Source organism: Panthera pardus, unplaced genomic scaffold, assembly GCF_024362965.1.
Source record: "Panthera pardus isolate Hobbes unplaced genomic scaffold, ASM2436296v1 HiC_scaffold_18, whole genome shotgun sequence".
Taxonomy (NCBI): domain Eukaryota; kingdom Metazoa; phylum Chordata; class Mammalia; order Carnivora; family Felidae; genus Panthera; species Panthera pardus.
Genome location: NW_026526743.1, coordinates 33,667,300 through 33,694,452, shown reverse-complemented (window position 1 = coordinate 33,694,452; position 27,153 = coordinate 33,667,300). Strand labels below are relative to the sequence as shown.

The 27,153-nt window shown below is 48.5% G+C and overlaps 2 protein-coding genes across 2 annotated transcripts in view; one reads left to right on the top strand and one right to left on the bottom strand.

Annotated features, from left to right (window-relative positions):
- Window positions 1–9,583: 9,583 nt before the first annotated feature.
- Window positions 9,584–11,992, bottom strand: LOC109270890 (metallothionein-4). Its single transcript, XM_019455896.2, has 3 exons — window positions 11,869–11,992; window positions 10,400–10,465; window positions 9,584–9,845 (listed from the first exon to the last, which is right to left on the bottom strand). Exons 1-3 carry the CDS (start codon window positions 11,897–11,899, stop codon window positions 9,754–9,756), a joined length of 189 nt encoding a protein of 62 aa, XP_019311441.1. The 5' UTR covers window positions 11,900–11,992; the 3' UTR covers window positions 9,584–9,753.
- The window catches only part of BBS2 (Bardet-Biedl syndrome 2), a 71,512-nt gene continuing 54,111 nt past the window's right edge, over window positions 9,753–27,153 (top strand). Inside the window, exons 1-2 of the mRNA XM_019455895.2 lie at window positions 9,753–9,869; window positions 10,453–10,549. The gene's annotated coding sequence lies outside the window, so the exon portion shown is untranslated. The remainder of the gene's footprint in view (window positions 9,870–10,452; window positions 10,550–27,153) is intronic.

Sequence of the window (27,153 nt, the reverse complement as noted above, 5' to 3'; positions counted from 1 at the left end):
CTTGCTGGCTCTTCCCATTTAAGAGTGAGTGTGAGCCTGGGGAGGTCGGGTGAGGATGCTGCAGGGAGCCTGGGATCCCTATGTCTCCTTCAGGACACCCAGCTCCATTGTCCGCCTCAGCTCTGTGCTCCCTGAGTTGCTGCTGCCTCCATCAGACACAGGATTCCAGGTGTCAGCCAGAACCAGCTAAATCACAGCCATTCGTCCTCCTGTTGGGCCCCCACACCCAACCCCAGGGCTTCCTGGGAGAAGGGAGTGCACGAAGACGGTTTTCTTTCCAATTAGATTGGGGCCAGGAGGCGCGAACAGGTAGGCTGAGGGGTGGAGATCAGGCAGGGTGATCCACTAATGGGCAGAAAATCCCCATTTGATCTCAGAAAAAGGCGAGGAGTCCAGCCACTCCCACCCCTGGCTGAAATGGATCCTGGCAAGCATTAGACTCTTGCATTGCCCTCAAAGGGTCTCCTAATTGACTATCCTGGGACTGAACAATTGACCAGGAGTTTGGGAGCCTGGGGAGACGGTGGTATACTGAGAGAGTTTGCAAATACGCTTATCTGCAAATAAAGTCGTTTCTTGGGGAGATCTGGCTTTATTAGTAGAAGGAATGTTAAGCGAGCAGTTTTATCCACAGGGGCAGCTGAAACAGAAGGGGCCCTGGTCACAGAGAGGGTAAGGAGTCAGGGGAGGGGTGGGGGAAGGAGCCTCAGCAGGCCATAGAACAACTTACCTAGAAATGTAATAACCCTCTGTCTCCATGGTTACCTTCTGTTTATGGCAAGTGATTCAGTCTCTCCTCCTTAGTAGTGACACAAGATGTCCTTTTAACATAAATTTAAGTGTAATAATAGACCAGGTGATAGGTGGTTATGCCCAAAATCGTGTAGGTGGCTCTCGAAGGACAGAAGTCAGGGAAATGTTGCCCTATACCAGGCTGGTCCCCTGAGTGCTCACGTCCAACTTGGCTGCTGGTTCTGTCTCCCCTGCCCTCCTGCGCCCTTCCTAGCCAGGCATTGGCTGCTTTTGTGTGGGTTCTAAAGGCCACGAGGAGATTCTGTTCTCTCTGATCACACGGGTGGGTTGGGAGGCGGAGGCAGGGAAAGGCAGCCTCCAAGCTTCCAGGTTTCAGAAGGTGGCCAGGTTGACCCCAGCAACTGTGCCAATACCCTGATTCCTGGGGTTTACTCCTACCTCTAAGAGTTTTCCCCAAGGGGCTCCTCAGTAGAATAGGAACAGAGGTGGTCTGCCGTCCCCTCCCAGTGAGGGCCCTAGGGAAGGAGGCATTAAACCCTGAGGGAGTCAGGGCTCAAGCTGAGCTGAGCTGGGCATTGGTGGGTTGGAGTTCAAGGGCCACCGATTGTGGAAGTTCTTGTGTGTGTTGGGGGCAGAAGCTCTGTGGCTCGGGGCGGAAGATGGGTTATGACGAGGGAAGGGTCCGTTATAGCTGGGGCAGGAGAAAGCCCTCCCAAACTGCAGGAGACACTCTGGGGGTCTGCTGGGCAACCACAGCAGGGCGACAGGGGTCCTGCACTGCTCACAAAACCCACACCACCCTGACATTACTGCCAGAATCTTCTTCCTACATGCAGTGAGTGAAGACTGAAGTCCTTCAGAGTGACTGGCTTTGGTGTCAGACAGACCTGATTCTGAATCTCCTGTTTCCCTCAGCGATTCATTGGGGTTAATCATGCTCCTTACCGCTTGGGTTATAGTGAACGTTCAGTGAGATTCTTCATGCAGATTGCTTAACATGTCATAGGCGCTCAACAAACAGTGCTCAATGAACACTTCTGTGTTCAGCAATCTTCTGGGAGCTGGAACTAGTAAATGATGGACTCCAGTTCCCCTTGGCCTACTTTTCCATGCAGAGTCTGGCCCTCACCTACACTGGCAACTAAATGTAATCCACGCTATTCCCAAAATATCCCCCTAAGCTTTCCTGCTTTCATGCTTCTGTGCATACTGTTACCCCTTCTTGAAATGTCCTGCCCACAATTTTTTCCTGCTTAAAATCCTACATATCCTTCGAGGCCCTGCTTCAATGCTGCCTCCTTCGGGAAGTCTTCAGTCCTGCCTGCAGCCAGACATAACCACCCTTCTGGGAACTTCTATGGGGTTTTGCCTAGATATTTTCTCCCCTGTAGGAGAGGAGAGTGGGTAGTCCTACAGTCTCCCTGACAGACTCAGAGGTCCCTAAAGGCAGAGGCTGACAGAGGAGTTTCATTCCTCTCCTCCCTTCTGTGCTTAGCAAGCTCCCTGCACACCTGAAATGTCTCTGAAGGCTGAGTGAATGAATCAGCGTGAGAACTGACCTTGGGGTCACCCCTTTTTATGAGACCCCTTGAAGGCCAGGTCATGAAGAGTCAGGTTAGATTCTATATGTACTAATGAAGTTGCTCTGTGGCCCCCACCATCCTGCTTTGTGAAATGAGTTTTGCGATGGTGAATTCTCTCCTTCCATGTCACAAACATTTATTGAGCACTGCCTTAATCCAGACATTGTGCTAGGAATGGCAGGTACAAAGGAGAGCAGGACAATGACAACACCCGTCTTTTCTGAGAACCCACTGTCTGGGCAAGGAAGCATTTAATAAGAAATCTACACTTAGTAAGCTAAGTGCTGTCAGGAGAGAGCATAGCAAGTTGGGGCCCCTGCCTTTCTCCATAAACCAATCTCCCCTCCTCTCTCTCTCCCTTCCTTATTAGACCCCCTCCACCACCACCTGCTGCCACGTCTGGGGACAGGCAGCATCGCCTTTTTCCAGAAACAGCCCCAGAGCAGCTTGATCCAGCGTTCAAGTTCTGTGCCACATCTCACCTTCCTTCAGTATTTCTCTCCTGTTGGGCAGTTTTGCCCCCAGGAGACATTTGGCAATGTCTGAAAACATTTTAGTTGTCACAACGTGTCGGTGGTGGTGGCGGTGGGGTGGGTTGTGATGCTACTGGGGTCTAATGGGGTAGAGGCCAGGGATGCTCCTAAGCCTCCTGCAACGCACGGACAGGCTCCCCAAACAATCTCACATGTCGCTAGTGCTGAGGTAGAGACACCCTGCTGTTTATCCTATAACAACTCCAGGGTGATTTGTAGGAACTCAGACATACAGGGAAGGGAGCCAGGGGAATCAGAACACCCGCTTTCCAACCCCGGCCTCATCACCAGCTGGCGTCTTTGGACCTCTGATTCGTCCTCTGTCAAATGTGGAGAGCCATGCCTAGCCCTGCCTCCTTGACTAAGGTATCTGGGGACTGAAATACGAGAAAGTAAGTGAGAGCACTTGCCACGGGGAGGCTGAGGGTGAGGCTGGACGTGGAGAGGGAGGGAAGCCTCCATTTAGTGAATGCATATTGAACTGGAGTCACATGGCCCAAATTTTCCACCACTGTTTCAAGTACTCTGCCTTTTCCTTGCTTCTAAAAATAAATCGTACAATTCAGGCCATCTGTACCTCAGATTAAAAAACATCTGGGTCTGGCTCCCCCCTCCCGCTTCCTCCTTCTTTGTTTAGTGTAGATATTTTGAAAAAATAAAAAAAAAATACATATACAGTCCTTTCAAATATAAAAATAGAAGCCTGCAATATACACTGATTTATAAATTACTTTTTTTCCTTGCTTCTCGGTAGATTACGAACATCTGTCCATGAAATTAGTTTCATTTCTACCATTTTATTTTAGTAGGTTTATTCCACAATTTCCTTAAGCGGTCCCCTCCTTTGACACACTTTTCTCATTTCCAGATCTTCACTATCATAACCCGTGATGTGATAAACATCTTGGTAGCTTTTGTGTGTGTAGATTCATGACTTTTTTCCTGAGTATACAACATTCCTTAAACTAGAATTGCTGGCTCAAAGGATACATTTTTTTCCCCTTTTCAAACAGTATTTGTTTATTTAAAAAAAATGCTACTTCAGTAAATTTAGAAAAATTCAGAGAAATAGAAAGAAGGAAAAGGAAAAATTATCTTTTATCTGTATTTGAACACAACCACTGCTAACATTGTAGCATATTTCATTTCCATATTTCGTATATTGTGTGGCTTCTTTTTTATTTTATTTATTATTTATTATTTTTTTTAATGTTGATTTCTTTTGAGAGAGAGAGAGAGCACGAGCCAGTGAGGGGGTGGGGGAGTGGTGCAAAGAAAAAGGGAGGCAGAGAGAGAATCCCAAGCAGGCTCCATTGCTGCCAGCCCAGAGCCGGATGTGGGGCTGGATTCCACCAACTGTGAGATCATGACCTAAGCCAAAATCAAGAATTGAATGCCTTGGGGCTCCTGGGTGGCTCAGTCGGTTGAGCATCCGACTTCGGCTCAGGTCATGATCTCACAGTTCGTGAGTTCAAGCCCCACGTTGGGCTGTGTGCTGACAGCTCAGAGCCTGGAGCCTGCTTCCAATTCTGTGGCCCCCTTTCTCTCTGCCCCACCCCTGCTTGTGCTCTGTCTCTGTCTGTCAAAAATGAATAAACATAAAAAAAAATTTTAAAAAAGAGAATTGAATGCCTAAACTGACTTAGCCACCCAGGTGCCCCTGTGTGGCTTCTTTTTGAAAGAAAAAAAATTACTGTGTAACTCATTTGGAGCCTAATATTTACTTAAGATTTTACCATAATTATTTCCTGTGTTTTTGCACTTTTATTGGCTGTATCATATCTGTTGTTATGTGTGAGGGCCGTTGCTTACTTGAATGATTTCGTACACTTGAGGCCATTTCCAGTTTTTCACAATTGTGGATAGTACTACAATGAACCTTCTTGTGTGAGTGATGCTTTTTTATTTAAAAAAAAATTTTTTTTAACGTTTTTATTTATTTTTGAGACAGAGAGAGACAGAGCATGAACGGGGAGGGGCAGAGAGAGAGAGGGAGACACAGAACCGGAAGCAGGCTCCAGGCTCTGAGCCATCAGCCCAGAGCCCGATGCGGGGCTCGAACTCACAGACTGCAAGATCGTGACCCGAGCTGAAGTCGGCGCTTAACCGACTGAGCCACCCAGGCGCCCCGAGTGATGCTTTTTTAAAAAAATATTTATTTATTTTTGAGAGAGAGAAAGAGAGAGAGAGAGAGAGAGAGAGAGAGAGAGAGAGAGAGAGAGAGACCCTGTGCTCACAGCAGCAAGCCTGATTTAGGGCTCAAACTCTTGAACTGTGAGATCATGACCTGAATTGAAATTGGAGGCTTAACCAACTGAGCCACCCAGGCGCCCCTGAATGATGCTTTTTTATTTTCCCTTGAATTTGTGGCAAATTCTTTAGACAGGTTTCCAGAAATGAAGTTACTGGGACAAATGAGGATTTCATGGTTCTTAGACGTACATTGTCCTGGGAATCTGGGTGGCTTACACATTGCCTTTTAATGGGCCCTTGGAAAGTTTTGCCTCATTTATCCTCTTTGCAGCCGTGTCTAGGGTTCTAAGCCCTTTCTGGGATCTCTTGGGCCTCAAACCCAGCCAGACTGAGGCGGGAATTAGGACTTCAACTCTTGCACAGTGCCCAGGGCTCAGGGCGCACTCCTCCGCACCTGCCTCTGGACCTCGAGCGCCCCCTGCAGTCCACGGGAGGAACTTCCTTCCCCATCCTGTGACCTGCATTTCATTGCTTCCCCACCGAGACTTCCTCTGGTTTCCATCGAAGTTGGAGAATGTCCTGAGCAGGTGCAGACTCTGTCACAGTCTCTCAGGGGTCTCCGTTGTCCCTTCGGTAGTACAAGCACACAATGTGGAATGTGCCAGCCTCCTGACACAGTACCTTCCTGCTCTCAGCAGCTCTTCCTTGACAAAACTCTTCTTTATCTTGATGTAAAATCTGTTCCCTTGGTGTTTCCTCACGTTGCTCAAGTTTTACTGCTCATGGCCACCTGTAACTAGTCTGCTCACTTTTCCCTTCGGCATATCCCCCCCACCCCCACCCCGCTTATCTTACTTACTCTGTGGTCTTCAAGCGTCTCTCTCAGCTAGTCCTGGCTGAGTTTGGGAAGAGATCCTTAACTTCTTTGAGTCTCAGTTTTCTCACCTGTATATTGGAGATAAGAATCCCTATCCTGCAGGGTTGTTGTAAAGATAAAAAATTAATACCGCTAAAAAGCCTAGCCTGGAATTTTGGCTCAAGATGGTAGACTGAGCACATGCATTTACCTGTTCTTCCTCCTGAGAATCTACTGAAAGAAACTCAAGAAAGACAAAGGAGGAAAAGCTTAATAAAAGAAGTGAGAATTGGTGTGGGGGAGGATGGCTTGGACAGCACATCAATGGATGAGAGGTTACAACATTTTTCTGGAATACTGGAATGGGTCGAATCACACTGATGGGTAAATGGGAAGAGAAGAAGCCACAGCTCAGATCAAAAAAGTAGAGACTTTGGGGGTTCTGTCTTATTTTGTTTTGGTTTGGTTGGGGGAGTCAGGATGAGAGAACGGAAGAGGAAGTGGTCACAGAAACCAGGATGGGGAGTGATAGAAGACGGAACTGTAGAAGAGCCTCGTGATTGTCATATTGGCCTCCTTCACAACATCGCCAGTTCCCCCCAGGCTGAGGCTGCGAGATGTCTCAGAAGAAATGGAGTAACCAGTCTTGGAGGGGCCAGGGCTCGCAGAAAAGGGTCAGAGGAGGGCCCTTTTGGTTTTGACACTGAGGGGTGGGCCACACCTGCCTACTAGGTCCCCACCTGGGCATGCTAAAACCAAGCCTGCCAGTCAGCAAGCCTCACTGACACCCGCAGAGCCTGCTTGTAGCTCAAAGAAGCAGAAATAGTTCCAGAAAGAGGAGACTTGATGACAAAAATTAAAAAAGCATTTAGTGCACCAGAGAGATTCAGGAAATGACTTCATTTGAACAAACAAACAAGATATTGTGATAAGTGTTCAGAGAAGAAGTTCTTATATATTAAAATGTGATTGACCAAATTCTCAAAAGATTAATAAAAGGATTGCAAAAAGGCTGAGAAATTTCTCAAAAGCTTCCGATGAAAAATAAAGGGTAGGCCATGTTAGTTTTCATAGCAGCAACACCAAATGTGAGAAGACAGTGGAACAATGCTTTCTAAAGTGCTAAAAAAAAAATGATATCGAACTTCAGATTGGATATCCAGCCAGACTACCAGTCAGGCATGAGAGAAAAATAAAGGTGTTTCCTGACGTTTAGGGAGGAAACACCTCTTCTTAATTCATCCTTTTGGTAAAAAATTGCTTGAGGATATACTCCAGCAAAATAGAAAGGAGCCCAAGAGGATGATGGGGGATCCAAGAAACAATAAATCTAACCTAGGAGAACAATGAAAAGACATCCCAGAATGATAGTACTGCAGAATATCAGGAAAGAAGGCAATGCATATTAGATTGGTCAATGAATAGCAAGAGGGAAAAGGCAATTAGAAATGCAAGAAAAAAACCCCAAAAGCCTGATGGTCTCTGATGACCACCGTGACATAGGCTGGTGGAGTTGACGGCTGCTTCCAGCCTGTAATGGGCCCTGGTTTCGGGCCCTTGGCGGCATGAATGAACACCCCCCTCAGGGCTTGAGTCCCCCCACACCCCGCCCCACTCTGCTGAGGGTGCTGGTGTGGATGAGAGTGGACTGAGCCTCCCCTTCCCCGGTGCCAGCCTCCAGTGACTTCAGCCTTCAACACTGTCCATCTACAAAGTTGTTTGTCTACCTCCACTTGCTCTCAGTTGCCTGGCTTTGGAGTCTGTATATCTGGATTCAAATCTCCATTCTATAAACTAGCTGTATAGCCTTGGGCAAGTCACTTAACCTCGTGAGCCTTTGTTTCCTCATCTGGGGAAAATGGAGTTGATAACGGTATTGACCTCACGAGGTCATGTTGTGACAATTAAATGGAAACAGTGCAGGGGAGATGTTGGGCCCAGTGCCCGGCAAGAAGTAAGTGCTCGGTATTTTAATCTGTTATTAGACCACTTTATTCTTTTAAGTAATAGATACCATGCACGTGCCTTGGATTCTTAACCAAGATCTCCTCAGGGATCCAGAGATGACTCAGGGGGCCTGTGAATTCTCTAAGCTCATATGTAAAATTGAGTGAGGGTTTTAGTGTGTGCATTTTTAGGGAGAGGGAGGCTCATTGTTACCAGTGTTTCCTATAGCTGTTTATGGCCCCTGCTCTGCACGGTCTCTGGCAGGTGCTAGGCTCAGGGACAGCTCTGCCATGAAAGAGACATATGTGGAGTTCCTTCTTGGTCTCCCATTGTGCTTCAGCCATTGATTCTTGTTTTGTCACAATGTTTTTTTTGTGGTTTAATCTTATTTTTCCTTCTACTTACTGTTCTCAAGTGGAAAAAAGGACTTGGCAGAGAATTTACTATATAAGGGGAAACACCATGTTTCCCCAGCTATGTAGTACACTGCCGTGTGTGTGTGTGTGTGTGTGTGTGTGTGTGTGTGTGTGTGTGATGCAGTGTGTCACATGTGCTTGTACAGACAGGGAATATCCCTGGAATACAAGTAAGTGGTTACAGTCACTGTCTTGAGGAGGAGGGACTGGGAGGCAAAGGTGGAAGGAGACTTATACCCTTTGTATCTTTTGTATTTTGTACCTTGTGTATGTAGATTTATTTAAAAATAAGTAATTTTTTTTTTAAATCCAGGATTCCTCCATACAACCCACCCTCTTGCAGGGCTATTGAAGGGATTAAATGAGAACGTGTGTGTAAAATGCTCAGCACAGTGGCCGACGCATTGTAAGTGCTGCATAATGACATAATGGCAGCACTTAGAATCATTAAGCTTAGTTGGACTTGGGCCAGGGCAGCGAAAGCTCTGATGTCTGTGTCAGCAATCTGGGGGGGAATAGCAAAGACCTCAGATTCTCTTCACATTGACTTCCGTGAAATACAAGAACTTCAGGGAACAGCATCAGTTTCTCCTGGCCTATGTTGACCCTGTCACCCACTCCCAAAGTGAGCCCAAATAACCAAACCAGGGAGCTAACTCCCTCAGTACCTTGGCCTTGGGGGTTTTCTTTAGATCTGCACAGACATCCTACCCTAGGAGTTCATGGACGATTCAGTGCTAAAGTTCCTTAAATATCACTATGCACACAGTGAGGCATTCTGGGCCAATATTGTGCCGGAGAGCCTGCCTAAGATTGAGTTAGTTCCAAAGCCGAAGTTTTGTCGCACAAGTTTTGTTGGGTGGGGGATCCCAGGAAGCACTGGTAGGAAAATGGAGAAGTGAGGCGGGGAAGGAAGGAAGGCAATATGGCGTATGTCAAGGAGCAGGTCACCACCGTGGGCCACTGGAGCACTCTGCTGCTGGGGACTTCTGGAGCATGGTCTAGAACCTGTCACAGATTTGTCCCACTGGGAGGATAAAGGTGCTGTGGGTATTCGTCCACCAACTCCTCTTTGTCATTAGCTAAGGGCTGTCCCCAGGGGCGATGATTTCCCAGTACTCCTGGCCTGCTCTGTGCAGGCATCTAGCAAGCTCGTGCAGCAGGAGAGAGCCCCCTGAGGCAGAGTTGCAGGTTGGGGTAATTAGCTGCCATCTGCAGAAGGGATGCGGGCCATGTCTGCAACAGAGTCAGTCCTTCTCCGTCCTGCTGGGTCAGGGTAAAACAGTGCTCTGAGCCGTCAGACAACCATGAGCGGAAACTTTATTGCTGCAAGCACTTTACATGAATGTCACCAACACCACATCTGAGCAAATATATAAAAAGCATAACCTATGGTACAAGAATTCTAACTTCTCGACTAATGCTCTGTACAGATGCTTCCCAGACCTTGCCTCCAGCACAACGGATGCATTTCAGGGGCAGCAGCTGCACTTGTCTGAGCCCCCTTTGCAGATGCAGCCCCGGGCACACTTGGCACAGCCCGGGGGGCAGCAAGGACAGCAGCCTGAAAAGGTCACAGGACAGACAGGTGAGTTTGGGGGCCACGCCCCCGTCTTCCCACTTCCTCTCCCACCACTTAGAGAAAGCAGAGCATGCCGCAGGCTTCTATCCACATTAGCAGAAGACCTTCCTACCTGGGGCAGGAAGCTGTGGGATGTTAGAGCCAGAGGGGTCCTCAGGAGTCATCAAGAATATGCCACATGCCCAGAGAGGGGAAGGGGTTTGCTCAAGGTCATTGGTCAGTGGCAGATCAAGACTAAAACTCAGAGCTCATGACTCCAGGCCAGTGCTCCACCCCGTTCACCACTGGCCACAACAGGACCTCCCCGCAGCCCTCTTCCTACGCACCCCCATGGAGGCCCCCATCCCCAGGTGGGCTGCAAGCTTTAGGAGCTTTGCCCCAGGTCTCTGCTCAGCTTTCATTTCAGATCACTCCCGCATGGGTCAAAGGCCTCCAGAACCTGCTTAATACCACCATGGCTGGCTGGAGGGTTGAGAAAGGAGGGAACAGACTTTCCTAGCTTCTGGCCAGCAGTGCCCCCGGTCAGCATAACTCACTTTTTCGACACGTTTTACAGTTGCAAGTTGTGCATTTGCAATTGTCTCCACAGATGCAAATTCCTCCTAGAAGAGAAGACAGAGCCACAAGCGTAAGGACTGAGATCGAACGAGAACACAAGGTGTGCTGCAGATCGTCCCGGTGGCGAGGTTAGTGGTCTGTCCTTGGGGAGGGGCTGGGCAAGAGGATAGAAGATGCTGTTGAGCATCACACAAGTGGCCAGGGCCCCTTAGTGGTTCCCAGTCACAGACCATGGATGGAAACTGGGGTGGCTGTGTCCAGCCCTTCAGCCGGGGCACTTGCTAAATTGCAGATTCATGGGTTCGACCCTTGAGATATTCTGATTCGTGAGTCTGGGTGGAGAAAAGGGAATCGTATTTTTTTTAATGTTTATTTATTTTTGAGAGGGGGAGGGGCAGAGAGAGAGGGGGACAGAGGATCCGAGGCGGGCCCTGGGCTGTCAGCAGAGAACCTGGATGCGGGGCTTGAGCTCATGAACCGTGAGATCGTGACCTGACCCAAAGTTGGGCACTTAGCTGATTGAGCCACACAGGGGCCCCGGGAATCATATTTTAAAAAGCAACCCAGTCTGATGTACAGTCAGGGTTGAGAACCACTAGACTAGGCCAAGTCCACCAAGCCCCAGGTCCCCCAGGGGCTGTCGGAGCCTTGTATACCCTCCTCACCTTTGCAAGGCATCAGGCAAGATGGCAACCCTGAATGGCCAGGAGAAAGAACCAGGGACATAAATAACCTCAAAAGAGAGCTGCAGCCATAGCTTGTTTTCATACAAAAACCATTTACACTTAAAAAAAAAATCATCCCCCCTATCATTTGAGTGTCAAAGTGCTGGAAGCTTCTGTCTCTTTGGCAAGTTTTGGGTATAGACATAGTCCTGTATAGGACCAGAGAGGCTTGTGAGGATTCTTGGTAAAAGACCAGGATGTCTCCAAACTCTGACCTCTCTCCTCCTGTGCTACGTGCTTACGTGAAATTAAGGAGTTTCAGAGACTCGGGAGCCCACGTATGCTTCTAATAACTCCCCTGACGTCTGCAAATGCCTTATGATTTTAACACTTTCATCGCAACAGTGGGAGGTGGGCAGCTGGGGATGAGTGACCCTGGTTTTTGGATGAGGAAACTGAGTGTTGGAAATACTAAGTGTCAGGAGTGAATGGCAGCAGTGGACCAAAAGCAGATTGCCAGATTCTGAGCCACAGCACTTCCTCAACTCTGGTGGCTGCCCCTGGGGGCCTGACACTAAGTGCCCCCTGATCCAGGGTCTCAATTCTAGCAAATCAGACTGGTAGGCCACAGAGTGGGAGCCGTCCCAGAGGTCACCAGTCCCAGACAAACCCCACTGGCGGCTCCTAATTGGAGGGAGAGAAATATTCATCAGAGCCCTGTGGGTGCCCTGTCGGAAGCTGGTGCAAGGTCCCAGGACCCCAGAGTGGGCATGCTTACTCACCTGACATGCAGGTGCATTCGCCGGGGTCCATGGTCCAGGTGTTCCAGAGGCTCCAGTGCTATCACAGCTGGGGAAGAGGAGCTGAGCCAGCAGCCGCTGGAGGCTCCCTATTTATAGCTGTGTAGGTGTGCACTTGGGTGCACCCCACCTGTCCCTGGGGCCAGACGCCCTGCACACGGCCCGGCCAGACGCTGCGGGCTGGGGGTTGGAGGGAGCGGGCAGAAGGAGGGCAGAGGAGAGGGAGGGCAGTACAGTCACACAGGTGGCTTCTCAGAAGGGATGCAGGTGGCTCATCCACCCATCTGTGTATGTGCCAAGGTGTCAAGGAGCCGGGCTCAGGCTCCAGTGGTGCTTGTAGTGCTCAGATTGGCAGCTGTACCCATCTGCTCTCCAAGTCCTATGCAGCCTGCCATTTCTGCTCCCTTCTTCACAGGGCCTGGCTCGGGGCCTCATTCCGTCTCCCTTGGTCCTAAAAGCCCTTACCATGGGCAGAAGGGGGCTTCTAGCCAGGGTCTTGGGCTTTAGAAAGTCCCACTGGGGCCTTTTTTGGCATATTCTCCAGACTCCCTGGGTGAGAAGGCCAAAGGTCAGGGGCACGTGCCCAACCGAAGTACGCAACCTCTTCTAGACCATACACATAACACTCTGGATTCTGGAATCTTGTCTCATCCCAAGCCGGCTTGCTTCCGAGGGTTTGCTCAGACCTCTGCCCCAGGCTCCCAAGGGCAGCTGGGCAGCTGGTGTGTGTCACTCTAGGCCTGAAGGGTGGCTGGAGGTAGCTGTTTGCTGGGGGTGCAAACAGAGTTTGGATGTGTGGGCTGGGAGCCCACTGGTAGGCGTGAGGCCTCTCGGAGTGAGGGAAGAGGCTAGGGATGGGAAAAGAAGGGAGGTGGGCCTTGGGGCCATGGGCAGCTCTCTAGGTGCCTTCCAGTGCGAGGATTTGAGAATTAAACATTTGAAGCTGGTCCTTCAGGTGGCTATGAAGCTCTCTGTAAGGTAGGGGGATGGAATGTATTTTATTTGCCAATTTGATTTATAACTTTTAGATATTTTAGCCAGTGGCGTGTGAACCTCCATTTGTGCTCTTGCTCTGCCCCCCTAAACATTAGGAAGGGCCTGGAACCAGCCTCCTGTGGGCTTGCTTGCTTCTTTTCATTCTCCACACTGCTTCGGAGATAGAACCCCCAAAATAGCACTGGCCCTGTTATTCTCTTGCTATTCTCTTGTTATTCTCAAAACCTTCAGCGGTTCCCACCATCTGCTGAAGGAAACCCGAACATCTTAGTCTTGCATTCCAAGGTCAACTTACCTTTCTCAGGTCATTGCCCACTCCTCCCTTCTACCTGCCTCACCAAAACCTAAGGACTCCAGGCTCCCCATACTTGCCCCGAACTTTTCCACATCCGGCCTTTGCTCCTGTCAGGTGTTCATCTCTCCCTGCTGCCTCGAGTCCAAATAAATCCTCCTCATTTACCGAAGCATGAGCTCAAACGCCATTTCTTGAGTAGTAGAAGCAAGGGGGGCTCTGTGGGAGAACGAGCCCCCCATCTTCACCATAACCGCATTCTCTGATATAGGCAGCAGATTGCTCTTCAGTCTTGTGTAAAGTGCTCCCTGATGATGCAGCTTCAGGCTGCCCCCCAAAAGCTGCCACCTTCACCCCCTCTCCACGTAGAAATTCTGGAGCTGCCACTGATGACACACGCTCCAGGAAGCTGCTTCTGATCTCCCCCTTTCTCAACTGGAAGAAGTCTTTACTTCTGTGACCCCTCAGTGATGCGTTTGTATGTTTCTCATGACGTTTACTACTTTGTACTCTGCTGTGTGAGCATGTCCATGGCTCTTGTGCCCCGTGCCCCAATCTCAGGGCTCTCAAAGGCAAGATTTGTGTCTGATGCCTCTCTCTTCCTCAGCGTTCTGCACAACGTTTAGGAGATGAATGAATACAGGAAGGAGATGAATGGTCGGAGGACTGAAGACATGAATGAGAGAGTGAGTGGACACATAAGTGGACAAATGAACCAGTGAGTGAATGACAAGTGGACGTATAAATGCATGAGGATCCTGCCTGTGGGTACTGAGGACCTCTGCTGAAAAATACCGTTACCAGTCAGAAAGGCAAAAAAAGATGGGGCCTGGCCATAACCAGTGGAGGCAGATCCTCCTTTTTGTAAGTTGCCGGGGTCTCCGTTACTTGTCCATAAGGACCAGCGAGGCCTCGGTCTGACCCGTGGAACCACGGGTTTGAGCTGAGAAGTTCTAGTGAGGAGAAAGGGATTCAGCCCCGTGGTCATCAGCAGGACACGGGGAGGGTAGGCAGGGGCGATATTGTAGTGATCCAGAAATGGCCTTTGCCTGGAAGGAGTTCACAGCCTTCTAGGGGATCCAGGCATGTTCATCCATTCACCTCCTTCTAAAGGCTGGCACTGTGCGGGGCACTGGGGAGCCAAGGGTGAGTAAAACCAGAGCTTACAGTTGTGAAGGTCAGGAGGACATCTCAGCCCGGGAAACCCCTGACTGGGCAGGGCTGCTGTCAGAGTTTGGAGGCTGGCTTCGTCTTCCTTCCAAGTCCATCTCTTGGCAGGGTCAGCTCCCCCGCCTCACCTCTTATGTGTGTGCCCTGCAGCAGATACTAACGCCTTAGAAGGTGTAGCCCAACCTGTGAGCCCAGAGCGAGGAAGGGATTGTCCTTTACCCTCATCTAAGCCATCTCCCTTCCCTCTTTCCTGTCTGAGCCAGGAATGGCTTCTTCCTCGGATGATTGACACTGTGATTTGCTGAAGGCCCCGTCTGAATGATAATCTCAAAATTCTATCCCATAGTATGAAGATATTTCCCAGGTGCTGGGCTGTGCAGATTGAAACAACATGTGTGGCATGGGGCAGTCGAGTCCATGCTGAGCTGTGCCCCAGGCTGTCCCGTTCCTGTTCCGCCGTCCTTCTTCCAAGTGCCTGGAGAAGCACATCCACAGGCCCCTTTTGCCCTTTTGCCTGTCTTCTGGGTCTCAGCTCCAGATCTTTGCATGGAGCACGAAGACAAGAATACACACACCACCCCCAAGAACATGCAATGGCTCTAGGCACAGCTTAAATCCACCCTTAGAAAATTAATGTTTGAAAAATGTGTTAATTCATCTTCAAAGAAGTGATCCTTAGCTTTCCGGCAGGATTCAAGGAGCCCTGTGAAAATCTGATGAAAGTTCTGGATCCTCTACCCAGGAAAAAAAATGCACAAAACACATTTCCCTCCCACAAGTTCAGAGGTTTTGTGGGGCTCTTAAATCCCATTGGTTAATGAACTCCCCTACCCCACCCCCACTGCCCCCTCAAACGAGGGGTCTTGATGTAAGAACTTCTCTGCAGAAAAGCAGTCCTGACGATGGCAGCTCTTCTCTCGTCACATAGCAGTTGTAGGTCCTTTGAGCCTGAGTCCTAAATATCTCCATCTCCAGCTATGGCCTCTCCTCCGTGCATTTGTCCAGTGGCTTTCTCAAAACAATGAAACAGGTTGTTCCAAAGGAGCAGCCAATACTCCTCTCTTACAAAATGACAGGGTTCTCTATCTTCTCCCTTCTCATGAAGGAAAAAGCTAAACACATGTTCCTGAGCCCAGTGTTTTTTGCCAGAAATAAGTTTCTGGGACTCATGGTTTAGGAATGGAGGTTCAGCCATTTGATGATGTCAGAGAAGAGTCCTGCGCCATGACTCCACACCCTGGCCCGTGTTTTGCTTTTGGGAATCACCATCCTTTCTCCTACAGGGACCCTCTAGACGTATGAGCCCCACCCCCTGGAGCAGCCTGGAGCCATCGGTTCTATTATGCTGGTTTATATACTGACCTCTCTCTCTAGACTGCATGCTTCTCAAAAACGAAGTCAGTCCGTATTAATCTCAGCATCCCCGTGGCCAGGCACACTGAGCGCTGGCACACAGTGAGTACTCAATAAATATTTATGGGCTGACGATGAATAAATGGCTCAATTAACAGAGTTACGCCGAGGCTGTCTTCTCCGGCTCTCGTTGAGGAGATTGAGAGGAACGAGTTGCTCACCAAGAGCAGTCAACAGCTTGAGATCTGGGGTCATGCTGCTTTGCTCCTAATCCACGTTCTGCCCCTTCTTTGCTGCTTGATGTGGGGCAAGTTGCTTGACTGCTCTGAGCCTCAATATTCTCATTAGCAAAGCCTGGCTAATGAAAATGATAACCCTACGGCACTGTCCTCATGATCGTTAAGTGAGAGAATGCATTTTAAGCACTTATTATTGTAGTAGTGTCATTACCATTACCTGGGCCTATTACAACTTGGCAGTTTGGTTTAGCCACCCACCTGTTTGTATGTTTGAGGATCATAGACTATTCTTTTTTTTTTTTTTTAATAGACTTCAGCCTGTCTTGGGGTCCTGAACTGGATGCATTCAAACTTCTCAAATACTGTGGCTAAAAGTCTCTGGGTTTTAGTTCCTTGCTTACAAAACTTTTTTTTTTTTTAACATCTATTTATTTTTGAGAGACAGAGAGAGACAGAGTAGGAGTGGAGGAGGGGCAGAGAGAGAGGGAGACACAGAATCCGAAGCAGGCTCCAGGCTCCAGGCTCCAAGCTGGAGCACAGAGCCCATCACGGGGCTCGAACTCACAGACTGTAAGATCATGACCTGAACCAAAGTCGGCCGCTTAACTGACTGAGCCACCCAGGTGCCCTTTTAGTTCCCTGCTTTTAAACTCAGCCTAATTCCTTTTGGGTCCCAGGGCCTGGGGACGGTGGAGCCCTTTCTTTCTGACTCCCCTCGATGTAGTTCTCATCTGTTTGGAGGCAGAGCTGAACTTCCATCTACAGAGCCCTCTTATGGAGTATTTCTGGCCTTATCTGGAAGACTAGGCATGAGAGGTTGGTGGATACCATCTGGGCTGGCAGGAACCCTATGAGGCACCAGCTTGAATCCTGGATGGCCAGCCCTGCAAGAACCCTCAGAAATTGTGGGTCAGCCTCTTGTTGTTCGGATGGGGAAACAGGGTCAACCCCCAGTCACTGAACTTAGGTTGATGGCAGGGGAGGACTTGAACTTGACTCCTCACTTAGTTACCAGTACCTATGTTTTAGGTTTGAGGCATTCCTGACTGAACTCGTCAGCAGTTTGGAGCCTTGTCACCTTATAAACTATTTACTAATTAACTTTATTATTAAAAAGTTCAAACCTACTAAAAAGTACAAAGAAGAGTATTACAACCACCATCATATCGACCACCCAGAATTAACAGATGTCAACACGATCATATTTGCTTCAGCTCTTTTATTTATAAGAAATAAAAAAGTTAACAGGCTTATGGCTTTAAACACCATCTATGTGCTTATGACTCCCAGTTTACATCTCCAGCCCCGGCCTCTCTTTTGAACTTCAGCCCCATATTTCCGGCTGCTACTCAGCATCTCCATATGGATGTCAAACAGCATCTCAGACTCCATCCCCAACCGCCTCTCCCCACCTCACCTCCAACCAGATTCCCCTATGGTCTCCGTCTCAGTCTCGCCTGCCTTGACCGCCGCCGCCGGGTTTGGGCCACCGTCACCTCCCGGGAAGATTCGGCTCCTTTCCTAACTGGGCCCCCTTGCACCTGCTCTTGCCCTAGACCCTTATACTATGTTTTCTTTATTACAAAAATCCTGCAAGGAACATCCCCCTTCATGTCATGTACATAAATATACAAAACTCACTCATCCCTAGAAGGAGGGTAGCTAGGTGGTAGGGGGGACAATCGCTCTCCCAAGATCTTCTACTAATCTGCACTCCCTTGAGCAATTTCTGAGAGTTCTTATTTCCCCACTTCCTCCTCCAATACTTCTTCTATTCAGACTTTGAAATGTTTGCCCTTCTGATAAGTGTGAAGAAGTGTAATGGTACCTCATTGAGGTATAATTTGCATGCCCCTGCCTCCCAGTGTCACTGTCCATTCACAACCACAGCCTAGTTGTCCTCGCACCAGTTGTGGGTTTCTTGATAGCCTTTCACACTCTAGCAAGAGAGAGCATAATGAATATTATGGGCAGCGGTCCTTCACACATGTTTCCCATTCTGACTCTTCCATCTGCTTTCTATGGAAGCTCCCTTATCTCTGTGAACCTCAACTATAAAATGGGGGTCCCTGGGTCTACTCATAGAGTTATGGTGAGGATTAAGAGAAAATGAAGAAGATCAAGCATTTAACATGCAAGTGCTCAAGCAATGGTAGATATTATTAAGATTTTATGTTTGTGGTGGCGTGCTATGTTTATAGACGGCTTGATGCGGAGTCAGATATACCTGGAGTTTGGCCTCGATGCTTTAGCAAGGCATGTCACCTCTCCGAACATCAGCTTGTCATTTTTAGAAGGGAGATGATAAGTGGAAGGAGCAGGACAGGAGATGCTAGGATAGAAAGCTCGCGGGAGCAGTAGGAAGCCGTGAAGAACACGAAGGGTGAACATCATTGTCACAAATCTGTCCACAGCCCGGCCTGGAAAAGCATGGTGCAGAGGGGTGACAGAGCCCCAAACCCTGGCGAGTTGGGCTTTGGAGTGGGAGGCTGGTTGAGAGGAGCAGGGCCAGCACCCCCTTCCTCATGCGCTATGACTCCTCCCCTGCTGGGCTAACGAGATGCTTCCCTGTCTGTGATCCGAGTTCTGAAGATCTTATCATCAGGAAGAGCTTGTACAGATTTTGATAAACTGTAAGGTTCTTCATGTTTCCTTTAAATATATGTCTCTAGACATTTGTTCCATCAGATAAGCTAAGGTAACAATGCATGTGTGTGTGTGTGTGTGAGAGAGAGAGAGAGAGAGAGAGAGAGAGAGACTGAGAAGGCTATACATGCCAGGGAGTCTGGGGCTGTTCTGTCTCAGGATAGCTCCAAGAAAGCCTCTTCACTCCAACCAAAATGTATACACACAGAATTTTGTTTTCCAGGCCCCCCCTTCCATTCATGGAGCCCAGGTAAAGAACCCACAACCGGTGCGTAACCAGCCTCCCAGGAGGTGGGTCTCAGCTCTGTGGATTGTAAAAATCAGGCCAAGGCTGATTAGGAGCCACCTTGCTCGATGCCCAATCATCTGTGTGCTCGGCAGACTTCACAGACTCTCCAGGGCTTGTGGCTGCTAGTTAATTACACAGGACTCCAGCTCCAGGGCTGTAATTCAGTACCCACTGGGCAAGTGAAACCCTCCGCTTTGCACACGGCCCTAGAGGAAGGATGAGTAAGGTCAAAGCCAACAATTACCCACACTCATTGCCCCCAGGAGCAAAGTGGCTGGCCCAGGTTGGCTGGCAGCCCAGATTAGGGCTTTGGGGATGGGACGAGAGGCTCACATCTGTCCATTTGTCCTTCCTAAGTCCTTTTTCTTCCTACTTTCCTTTCCTTCCTTGCTCCCCCCTTCCCTCCTTCCCTCCTCCCTCCCTCCGTCTCTCCCTTCCTCCCTTTCTTCCTCCCTCCCTCCCTTCCTCCCTTCCCTCCTCCCTTCCTTCCATCAATCCTTCAGCAAACATTCAGGCCCTGCTGTGTACTAGGCTTCAGGTTAACACTCTGGATGAGGTCAGTGAGCCAGACACACGGACTGGTCATCAGGAGCTTGCTTTCCAGCACGGGCAATACATATTTCAATAGCCGTCAGAAAAAGGGAAAGCAAGCAGGATTTCTCTAAAGGCACGCAAGTGCAGGGTGGTGCTTGAATGACCCCGAGAGTGAGTAGCTCCTTAAATTTTGTGCCCTAGCTGCCTGGTCTTGGCCCTTCATTTCTCCCAGTCTAGGTAGACTCTGGGTTCCTCACGGAGTGTTGGGGTCTTCACGCCGCTCAGGCTCACACCCCCGGGGATTCAGGGAGGTGTATTGCAGGGGCTGCTGCAGAGGGGATGTCAGGCCTCACCCCTCCTCTCTTCTATTTAAATGGGGCAGCCACTCTTTTTGAAATCTGTTTTGTCTTGTGCATCCCACCCACCTCCTCTCACGTAATGATTTTGTCTGGGGTGGGGGTGGTATCGCAGCTAGAACCCGTAGGAAAACCATTGAACACCAGCTTCACCTTCAGGGTTAGTGGACTTGCCCAAGGGAACAGCGGCACTTGGAGATTTCTCAGTTGGAACTCTGGGCCAATGCTCTTCCTTGTTTTTTGCTCTCTCTCTTTTTTGAGTTATTATTTTTATTCTGAACGATTTCAAAAACAGAGAATAGAAAATTAAATGTAGAAACTTCCAGCATGACCAAATATTAACATTAAGTCCTATTATTCATTTCAATGACCTAAAGGAGCAAAGCAGAGTGGAAACCCTTCATGTAAACGTCCCTTATCTCCTGCCTACCCCACCACCAAACCCAGGAACTGATTTCTCAAAGTGTCGACCATGCCCACGCATGTTTTTCTACTTTTACTACATATATATGTATCTATAAAAAAATTATATGGTCTTGTTTTACAAGTTTGTAAACCTCATATAAAATGGCATCATTCTCCATGTAGCCTTTTACAACTTTTTTTTTTTTTTTTGCTTTTTTGGCTTAGCATTTTGAAATTTATGATTTTAACTGCCATATAGCATTCTATTTATTATAAGACGATCTCACAGTTCTATCCTTTTTCTTATTGGCGAGCATTTAGATGTTTCCCCTTTATCGTTATTGCAAACGCTGCTGTAATGGATTGCCACATATACATGGTTCCTTGTGTGACATGTCCCAGAGTTTCTCTGGGAACAGACTTGCTGAGCGGAAGGTCACAGGCTGACTCTACTAGATAGTCCCACATTGCTTACCAAAAGTTCATACTCCCGTGTGATCAGTGTCCTCAAGGGACCATTTGCCCACGTCCTTGTAAACACTTGATATTGTCAGACTTAAGTTTCATCAGTCTGGCAGATACAAAATGGCATTTTCTTGGTTACTGGTTTACATTCCCCTCATTAGTACTGAGGCTGAGTGTACCATTGTAAAGATTTTTGGCTGCTTGGGTCTACTCTGTGGTCCAGTGTTCTTGCTAACGCGCTGCGTTCTACGATTGCTCAGTGGGCATCGCACTAACCAATCCGACTTTGGGACCAGTTTGTATCACTTTCATAGTCACACGGCCTGTCTCTGTCTTTCCACATTACTGATTTAAAAAAAAAAATTTTTTTTTTTACATTTATTTATTTTTGAGAGACAGAGCAACAGAGCACAAGTGGGGAGGGGCAGAGAGAGAGGGAGATGCAGAATCCGAAGCAGGCTCCAGGCTCCGAGCTGTCAGCACAGAGCCCGACACGGGGCTCAAACTCACGGACTGTGAGATCATGACCTGAGCTGAAGTTGGACGCTCAACCAACTAAGTCACCCAGGCGCCCCGCACCTTACTGGTTTTTAATAATTTCCCTGTTAAGAGGACTCAAAGTGATCTTGGGGGATGAGGAAGATGAACACCCTCGTATGTCCCAGGAAGGCCACTCAGGGTCAGTGGGGAGTGGAGGGACAGCCTGGAGCTGTGTCCGAAGTCTTCATGTTCTCTGCCAGCAGTTGCTCAGGCCACGGGGGATTGGTCAAGTTGGCAAAACTCATCCTAGGCTTCTGTGCTTTATACCCTTTGTTGAAAAACTCTTCCTTCCAGTTGAAATTTATTTATAGTAAGGAGTTCTGGATTTGCCCTCTAACACCTCTCAGGAATACCTGAAGAAGGACAGAAGCAGAACTCCTGGAATGAACGTAATTCTAGAATGCCAGGGCTATAAGGGCAATAATGTGGTCTAAAGCCTGTCTCAATCCCAAACCCATTTACAGATAGGGAGCCTGAGGCTCCAAGAGGGGAAGGGCCTTGCCTATCATCCCACCCATGGTGCGGATCAGCTGGGTGAGGTGATGCATCGAGGAATAAAACCTCTTGGCCTTTGTAACTCCCATGTGACTATCAAATGTGGCCATTCGCAGAACCACCCGCTCAGATGAAGCAACTGCTTAGGGCCCCACACGGTGCCACATGCCTCACCTAGGGGTACAAAGAAGGGTTTATGGTGTAATTGGGGAGCTGAGATTCCCAGAGAGATCATTGGCGGGTATCACAGAACCATGTGCTTAGGTGGTGAAATAAACAAGGGTGTCTGTCCCCCCCCCCCCCTTCTCTTGCTCTCCATTCCTTCCCTTTTGTGTCCTTCCTCCTCCACCTCTTCCTCTTCCTCCTCCTCCTCCTCCTCCTCCTCCTCCTCCTCCTCCTCTCTCCTCCTCTTGTCTCATTCCCCTCTGTGCACACATCTTACTTTTTCTCTTGTATCTTCTCTCTCCAGGGCAACCAAGTCTTCTTAATTCACTCACTGGTGTCACTCACTCACTAATTCACTTCTCTGCCAGGGCCTCAGTTCCCCCCGAAACACTGAGGAGGTGTCCATAGCTAGATAACTGCTCAGGGCCCTCCCAGTTCTGTTCTGGGTGCTGGTAAAGAGAGAGCTGTTGGGAAGGTGCTTGAGTCTATGATTTCTAGAGGGGCAGTCCCCTCAGCTGAAGTCCCAGAAAGGCAGTTTGTATTTAAAAGCATTGGGATTAGGACGCCTGAGTGGCCCAGTCAGTAAAGCATCCGACTTCGGCCCAGGTCATGATCTCATGGTTTGTGGGTTCGAGCCCCGCGTTGGGCTCTGTGCTGACAGCTCAGAGCCTGGAGCCTGCTTCAGTTTCTGTGTCTTCCTCTCTCTCTGCTCCTCCCCTGGTCACACTCTGTCTCTCAAAAATAAATAAATGTTAAAAGTTTTTAAAAAATAAATAAAAGCGTTGGGATCAAAGTCACTTTTTTGAGAAAATTGTTCATTGTCTGCAGGCACTTTTTGGCCAGGCTTTTCCTCCAAAGATGTGGGAGGGAATATAGCAGCTCGGGACCTGTAGCCCCTGCGACGAGCTCTGCCAACAGTGGGCTTGCCAGACCTCCAACGCCAAAATCTCAGCGGGGGTGGTGTCCGTGGACTTCTGTTTGAACAGGTCCCTCAGCTAGATGGACCAATCCTCTGACCCTACAGCCCCTTCCCACCTGCCAGGGTTCCACTAATAACTTGGAACTATGGTGCCCTAGTTATTTAACTTGTGGATTACTTCAGGATAAATGCATGGTCCTCTGAAAATAATCAGATCATCCCCAATTAATGTTACAGAGAAAAAAAACAAAGACAAGAGTTGAAGGGTTGTATGGAAGGAGGATCATTAGTCTCCACAGTCATTTCCTGCGTGGTAGAGGGCTGATGACAGAACTTGTTACCCCCTCAGTCAGTGCCTGTGGGGTTACTGACCTACTGTCTTCACACAGCTCAGGTCTGGGAAGCCTAGCATGAGAACCAGGAGGGGCGGTCACGACAACCCAGCCGGGTATGAAAGCCTGGGTGTGCTAGAATTCCTGGACCAGACACAGGTCTGTGTGAGTCTCAGATGAACATTGATTTATGCTTTGATTCCATCCATCTCACTCTCTCTTTCTCTCTGGCTGGGGCAGGCCATTTGACCTCTGCTTCCCTGCCAGTAAAATGGGGATAATAACATACCCTTCTAAGGCTGCCTCTTACAAATAATTGCCCAGTTTTTGCAGGGCACTTTGAAGAAAATTGCTGTGAAGATGTTCTGCTGGCCCTGGAATTTTCCTTGGTGCAAATATCAAACAGACAAGGATGGCCAATGTTCTGATTCTGGCACTCTCAGCCGAACCATTTTCCCCAATTCAGTTGGGAAGAGAAGAAGATGGGGGAGGGGCTGTGATCACAGCCTGGGCCTGCCTGGAATATTAAAGACACAACCCTGCCTTTGATGCTTGCCTGCAACGCTTGTTAATTTTAAAAGGAAGCGAGCAGAGGCGGGAAGTTTCTGCCTGGCAGAAGAAAACAGGCCGAGGCCAAAGAGGATTAGTGTCAACTCAATTTGGATCTAGTGTGGCTTTGAAGTCCTTGGCCTGGTGCTGGACAGAGTTGAAGGACAACTCCTGGCTGTCAGCTGGGTGGGAGGCAGAGGGCTGGGGAAAGTGGAGACCTGTGGCCCCTCAGTTCCCAGCTCAGCCAGGAGCAGACAGCCTTCTTCTCAATTTGGGAAATACGTTGGAGTCAACAATCTCTTAGGCTGGTGAATTTTTGGGGAAGCTCCAAATAGGGGTCTCAAACTTAAGTGCCTGCAGGGGCTAGGCAGTTAACTCCTAAGAGCAAAGTAAGCTGATTGTATGCCATAGGGAGTGGTGGGGACTGTGGCAAACACAATAAGTTTCAATCAAATATTGGGATTTGCAAATTAGGGTCAAATTTTGTTAGCTCTCTTATAGGAGATTTTATAGGAGAAATTTATTGCATTTTATAGAAGTTGAAAATTTGAATTGTGTGTGAACTATTCCAATTTTTTTATTTTTGTAAATATTTATTTTGAGAGAGAGAGAGGGAGCGAGTGAGGGGTGGGGGAGGGGCCGAGAGAGAGGGAGACAGAGAATCCCAAGCAAACTCTGTACAATTAGTGCAGAGCCCGACTTGGGGCTCCAACTCACAAGCTGTGAGATCATGACCTGAGTCGAAATCAAGAGTTGTGCAGTTAACTGACTGAGCCATCCACGCACCCAGAACTCTTCCAATTTTTAAACATTGGCCAAAGTTGTTTATTATTTTAAAACACCCCCATAGGCCAGAGAAGCCCACGGGGCCCTGTTTTGTGACCTCTGTCTTGGAATTCTAAAACTTTCGGGGTGAAAAATCACTTAAAATTCACGGAGGCCTTCCTTTGGTTACTATTTTTTAGAGACTTCAGACCAGTCCTTGGTTGAGGGCATCAGAATCATCCAGTAAGAGCTCTTCAAAAACACAAATTTTGGGGGATTCTGGTTCAGTAAGCTCGGAGTGGGAGCTGGGGAGGGTCTCATATTTTTTGTAAAATTTTTTTAATGTTTATTTATTTTTGAGAGAGAAAGAGAATGAGTGGGAGCGGGGCAGAGAGAGAGGGAGACACAGAATCCAAATCAGCTCCAAGCTCTGAACCGTCAGCACAGACCCCAACGTAGGGCTCAAACGCACACACCGTGAGATCATGACCTGAGCCGAAGTCGGACGCTTAACCGACTGAGCCACCCAGGCACCCCATATTTTTTTTAACTCCTCAGATGATTCTGATGTGCAGAATCAGAAGTGGTTGGGGAAATGGTGACCTCATCAGTTCCTCTGAATAATTTTTAATCTTTTTTGAGTCATAAACCCTTTTGAGAAACTAAAGAAACTTATCAACACTTTCCATAAGAAAAACAAAAGATACAGAAAAAATGTTGCCTACAATATCAGGGGGTCTGAGAACTCTCCCACCCACAGCCACCAAGATAAGAACATTACTTGATGCTGGCTGGAATCCCATCTACAAGAGTCATGAAAATGGCTTCCAGGGTCTCACCTGTACTCTTCCAGTGACCGGAAGCTCATTACCTTAGGCAGTAGTCTATTCCCTTTTGGGGAGCACTGTTTTGGGGAGTAAAGTTTTATGGGTTTTTTTTCTCCCTTTTGGGGAGTAAAGTTTTATGGGTTTTTTTTCTTTAGGGTTTTTTTGTTTGTTTGTTTTTGTGATGAGCAAAAATCTCCTGCCTTTTTCCGCTTCTCCAGCCCCCAGCCACCCTCAAGTGCCACGTTTGTCCTCTGGCCAATCTCTCTTATTTTCCTGGGATATGGAGGGGAGAGATGCTGCAGGAGGCCGGGAGAAGCTGGGGGATGGCCAACGATGAGGAGCTGTTCCCTCTTGGGATCTGAGATGCTGGGAACGGATTCTTGACCAGAAGCTGGCGATACCTGTTCACGCCACCTCATCCCTTTACCCCCCCACCTCTGGAGAACCCCTCCATTCATCCAATATGAGATGCCAAACCTATTCAGCCTCACCATCCTCACCCTGTAAATTTCCCTGTGGCCGACCCCCTTTCAGTGGCTGACTCCCAGCCTGGAAGGTTAACCTTTTTAACACGAGTTAGGTACACCTTGGAGATACCAGATACACCAAATGAATGACCGTTTGAATCTGTTTTGCCCAGCACTCTTGCTCTGGCCAGGATCTGCTGGGCACCTGGGGGAGAGGCATGCAATATGGCATCTTATAATATTGGATATCTGCAAAATTCATGCTGTCATTTATTCATTCGACATCACCAAACACTGACCACATGGTTGTAAATGGGCCTCCAACCCAGCCTCTGACCTGTCCCCTAGCAATCGGATGCTTCCTTAAACCTGTTTTTATTCTTGACTCATCCTGTGTCTTGGGTAGAAGACATCATAAGGTCCTTTGCATAAAGTAGGATGAGGGAGGTGGCTTGTCTTTGCCTTAAACTCTTGAACTTCAAGGGAGGCTCTCCTTTTCGTGATTGTTGAGATTGGTGTCCATCATCCCCCCTCTCTGCATCCACTTTGGGACTTGCTGATTTAATTGAAGCCAAGCCTCCTTTTCTGCATCTGGAAGAAGCCTCACTTTGTACTGTCATTTTGGCGTCTTCTTTGGTTGCTTTAGTCATCTGTCCTTGCCTGACACATGTATCCAGGTATAAATACTTTTAAAACCCCCCTGAAGTGTTCTCGCTCACTTTTTATCCCAGGGCTTCTGGAAAAGGGAGCACATGTGCCTGCCCCTGGCAGGATGACTGGCTACTTATCATTGGATGGACATCCACTGGGCCTGCCAGGGTCCCATTCATGCATTCATGCACACGTTCACGCCAGAAACATTTACCAAGTTCCCAAGGTTTGTCTGGTTCTGGGCTGCATGCTGCAGAGGCAGCAGTCAATAACACTGAGTTTTTGTTGCCCTCCAGGAGTTTGTATTTTAATAGGGGAGACAGAAGACAAGCAAGTAAGCACAGTCATGAATAAATACAAGTTGTGATGCGGCCTGGGAGATAGCTATAGATACATTAAGGGGAACCCAATTCAGATAAAGGAAGCCACCCTTCAACTGAGAGTTCCAGGCAGACAGAAGAGCATATGTAAGGGTCCTGTGGCTGGAAAGAGTTTGGCTTTTACAAGAAACCCAGAGAAGGCCAGTGCAGCCAGAGGTAGTAACTAAGGTGGAAGAGGCAGTACAAGAGCTTTGATTCAATTGCCAAGAGGGCTCAGTGGGTTTCATGAATGAGTGAAGGAAGCCAGGTCGGAGACAAGAGGGGGCACTGGGGTCTGTGGCGAACTGGCGAACATGTGCCCTGTGCAAAGGAGGTAGCTGCTGCCCAGCTCCAGCTAGCCTTAGACCTAGTGGAGATGGAATCTGTGGGTCCAGTGTTTCCAGACCTTTTGATGTTTCAAGAGAATCCTCAAATTTCAATTTTGCTATAAAA

Coding starts and splice junctions, on each gene's coding strand:
- LOC109270890 (XM_019455896.2), bottom strand. CDS start 11,899: ATGGACCCCGGCGAATGCACCTGCATGTCAG. Junction 10,466..11,868: donor CGAATGCACCTGCATGTCAG/GTGAGTAAGCAT, acceptor CTTCTCTTCTAG/GAGGAATTTGCATCTGTGGA. Junction 9,846..10,399: donor CTGTAAAACGTGTCGAAAAA/GTGAGTTATGCT, acceptor TGACCTTTTCAG/GCTGCTGTCCTTGCTGCCCC.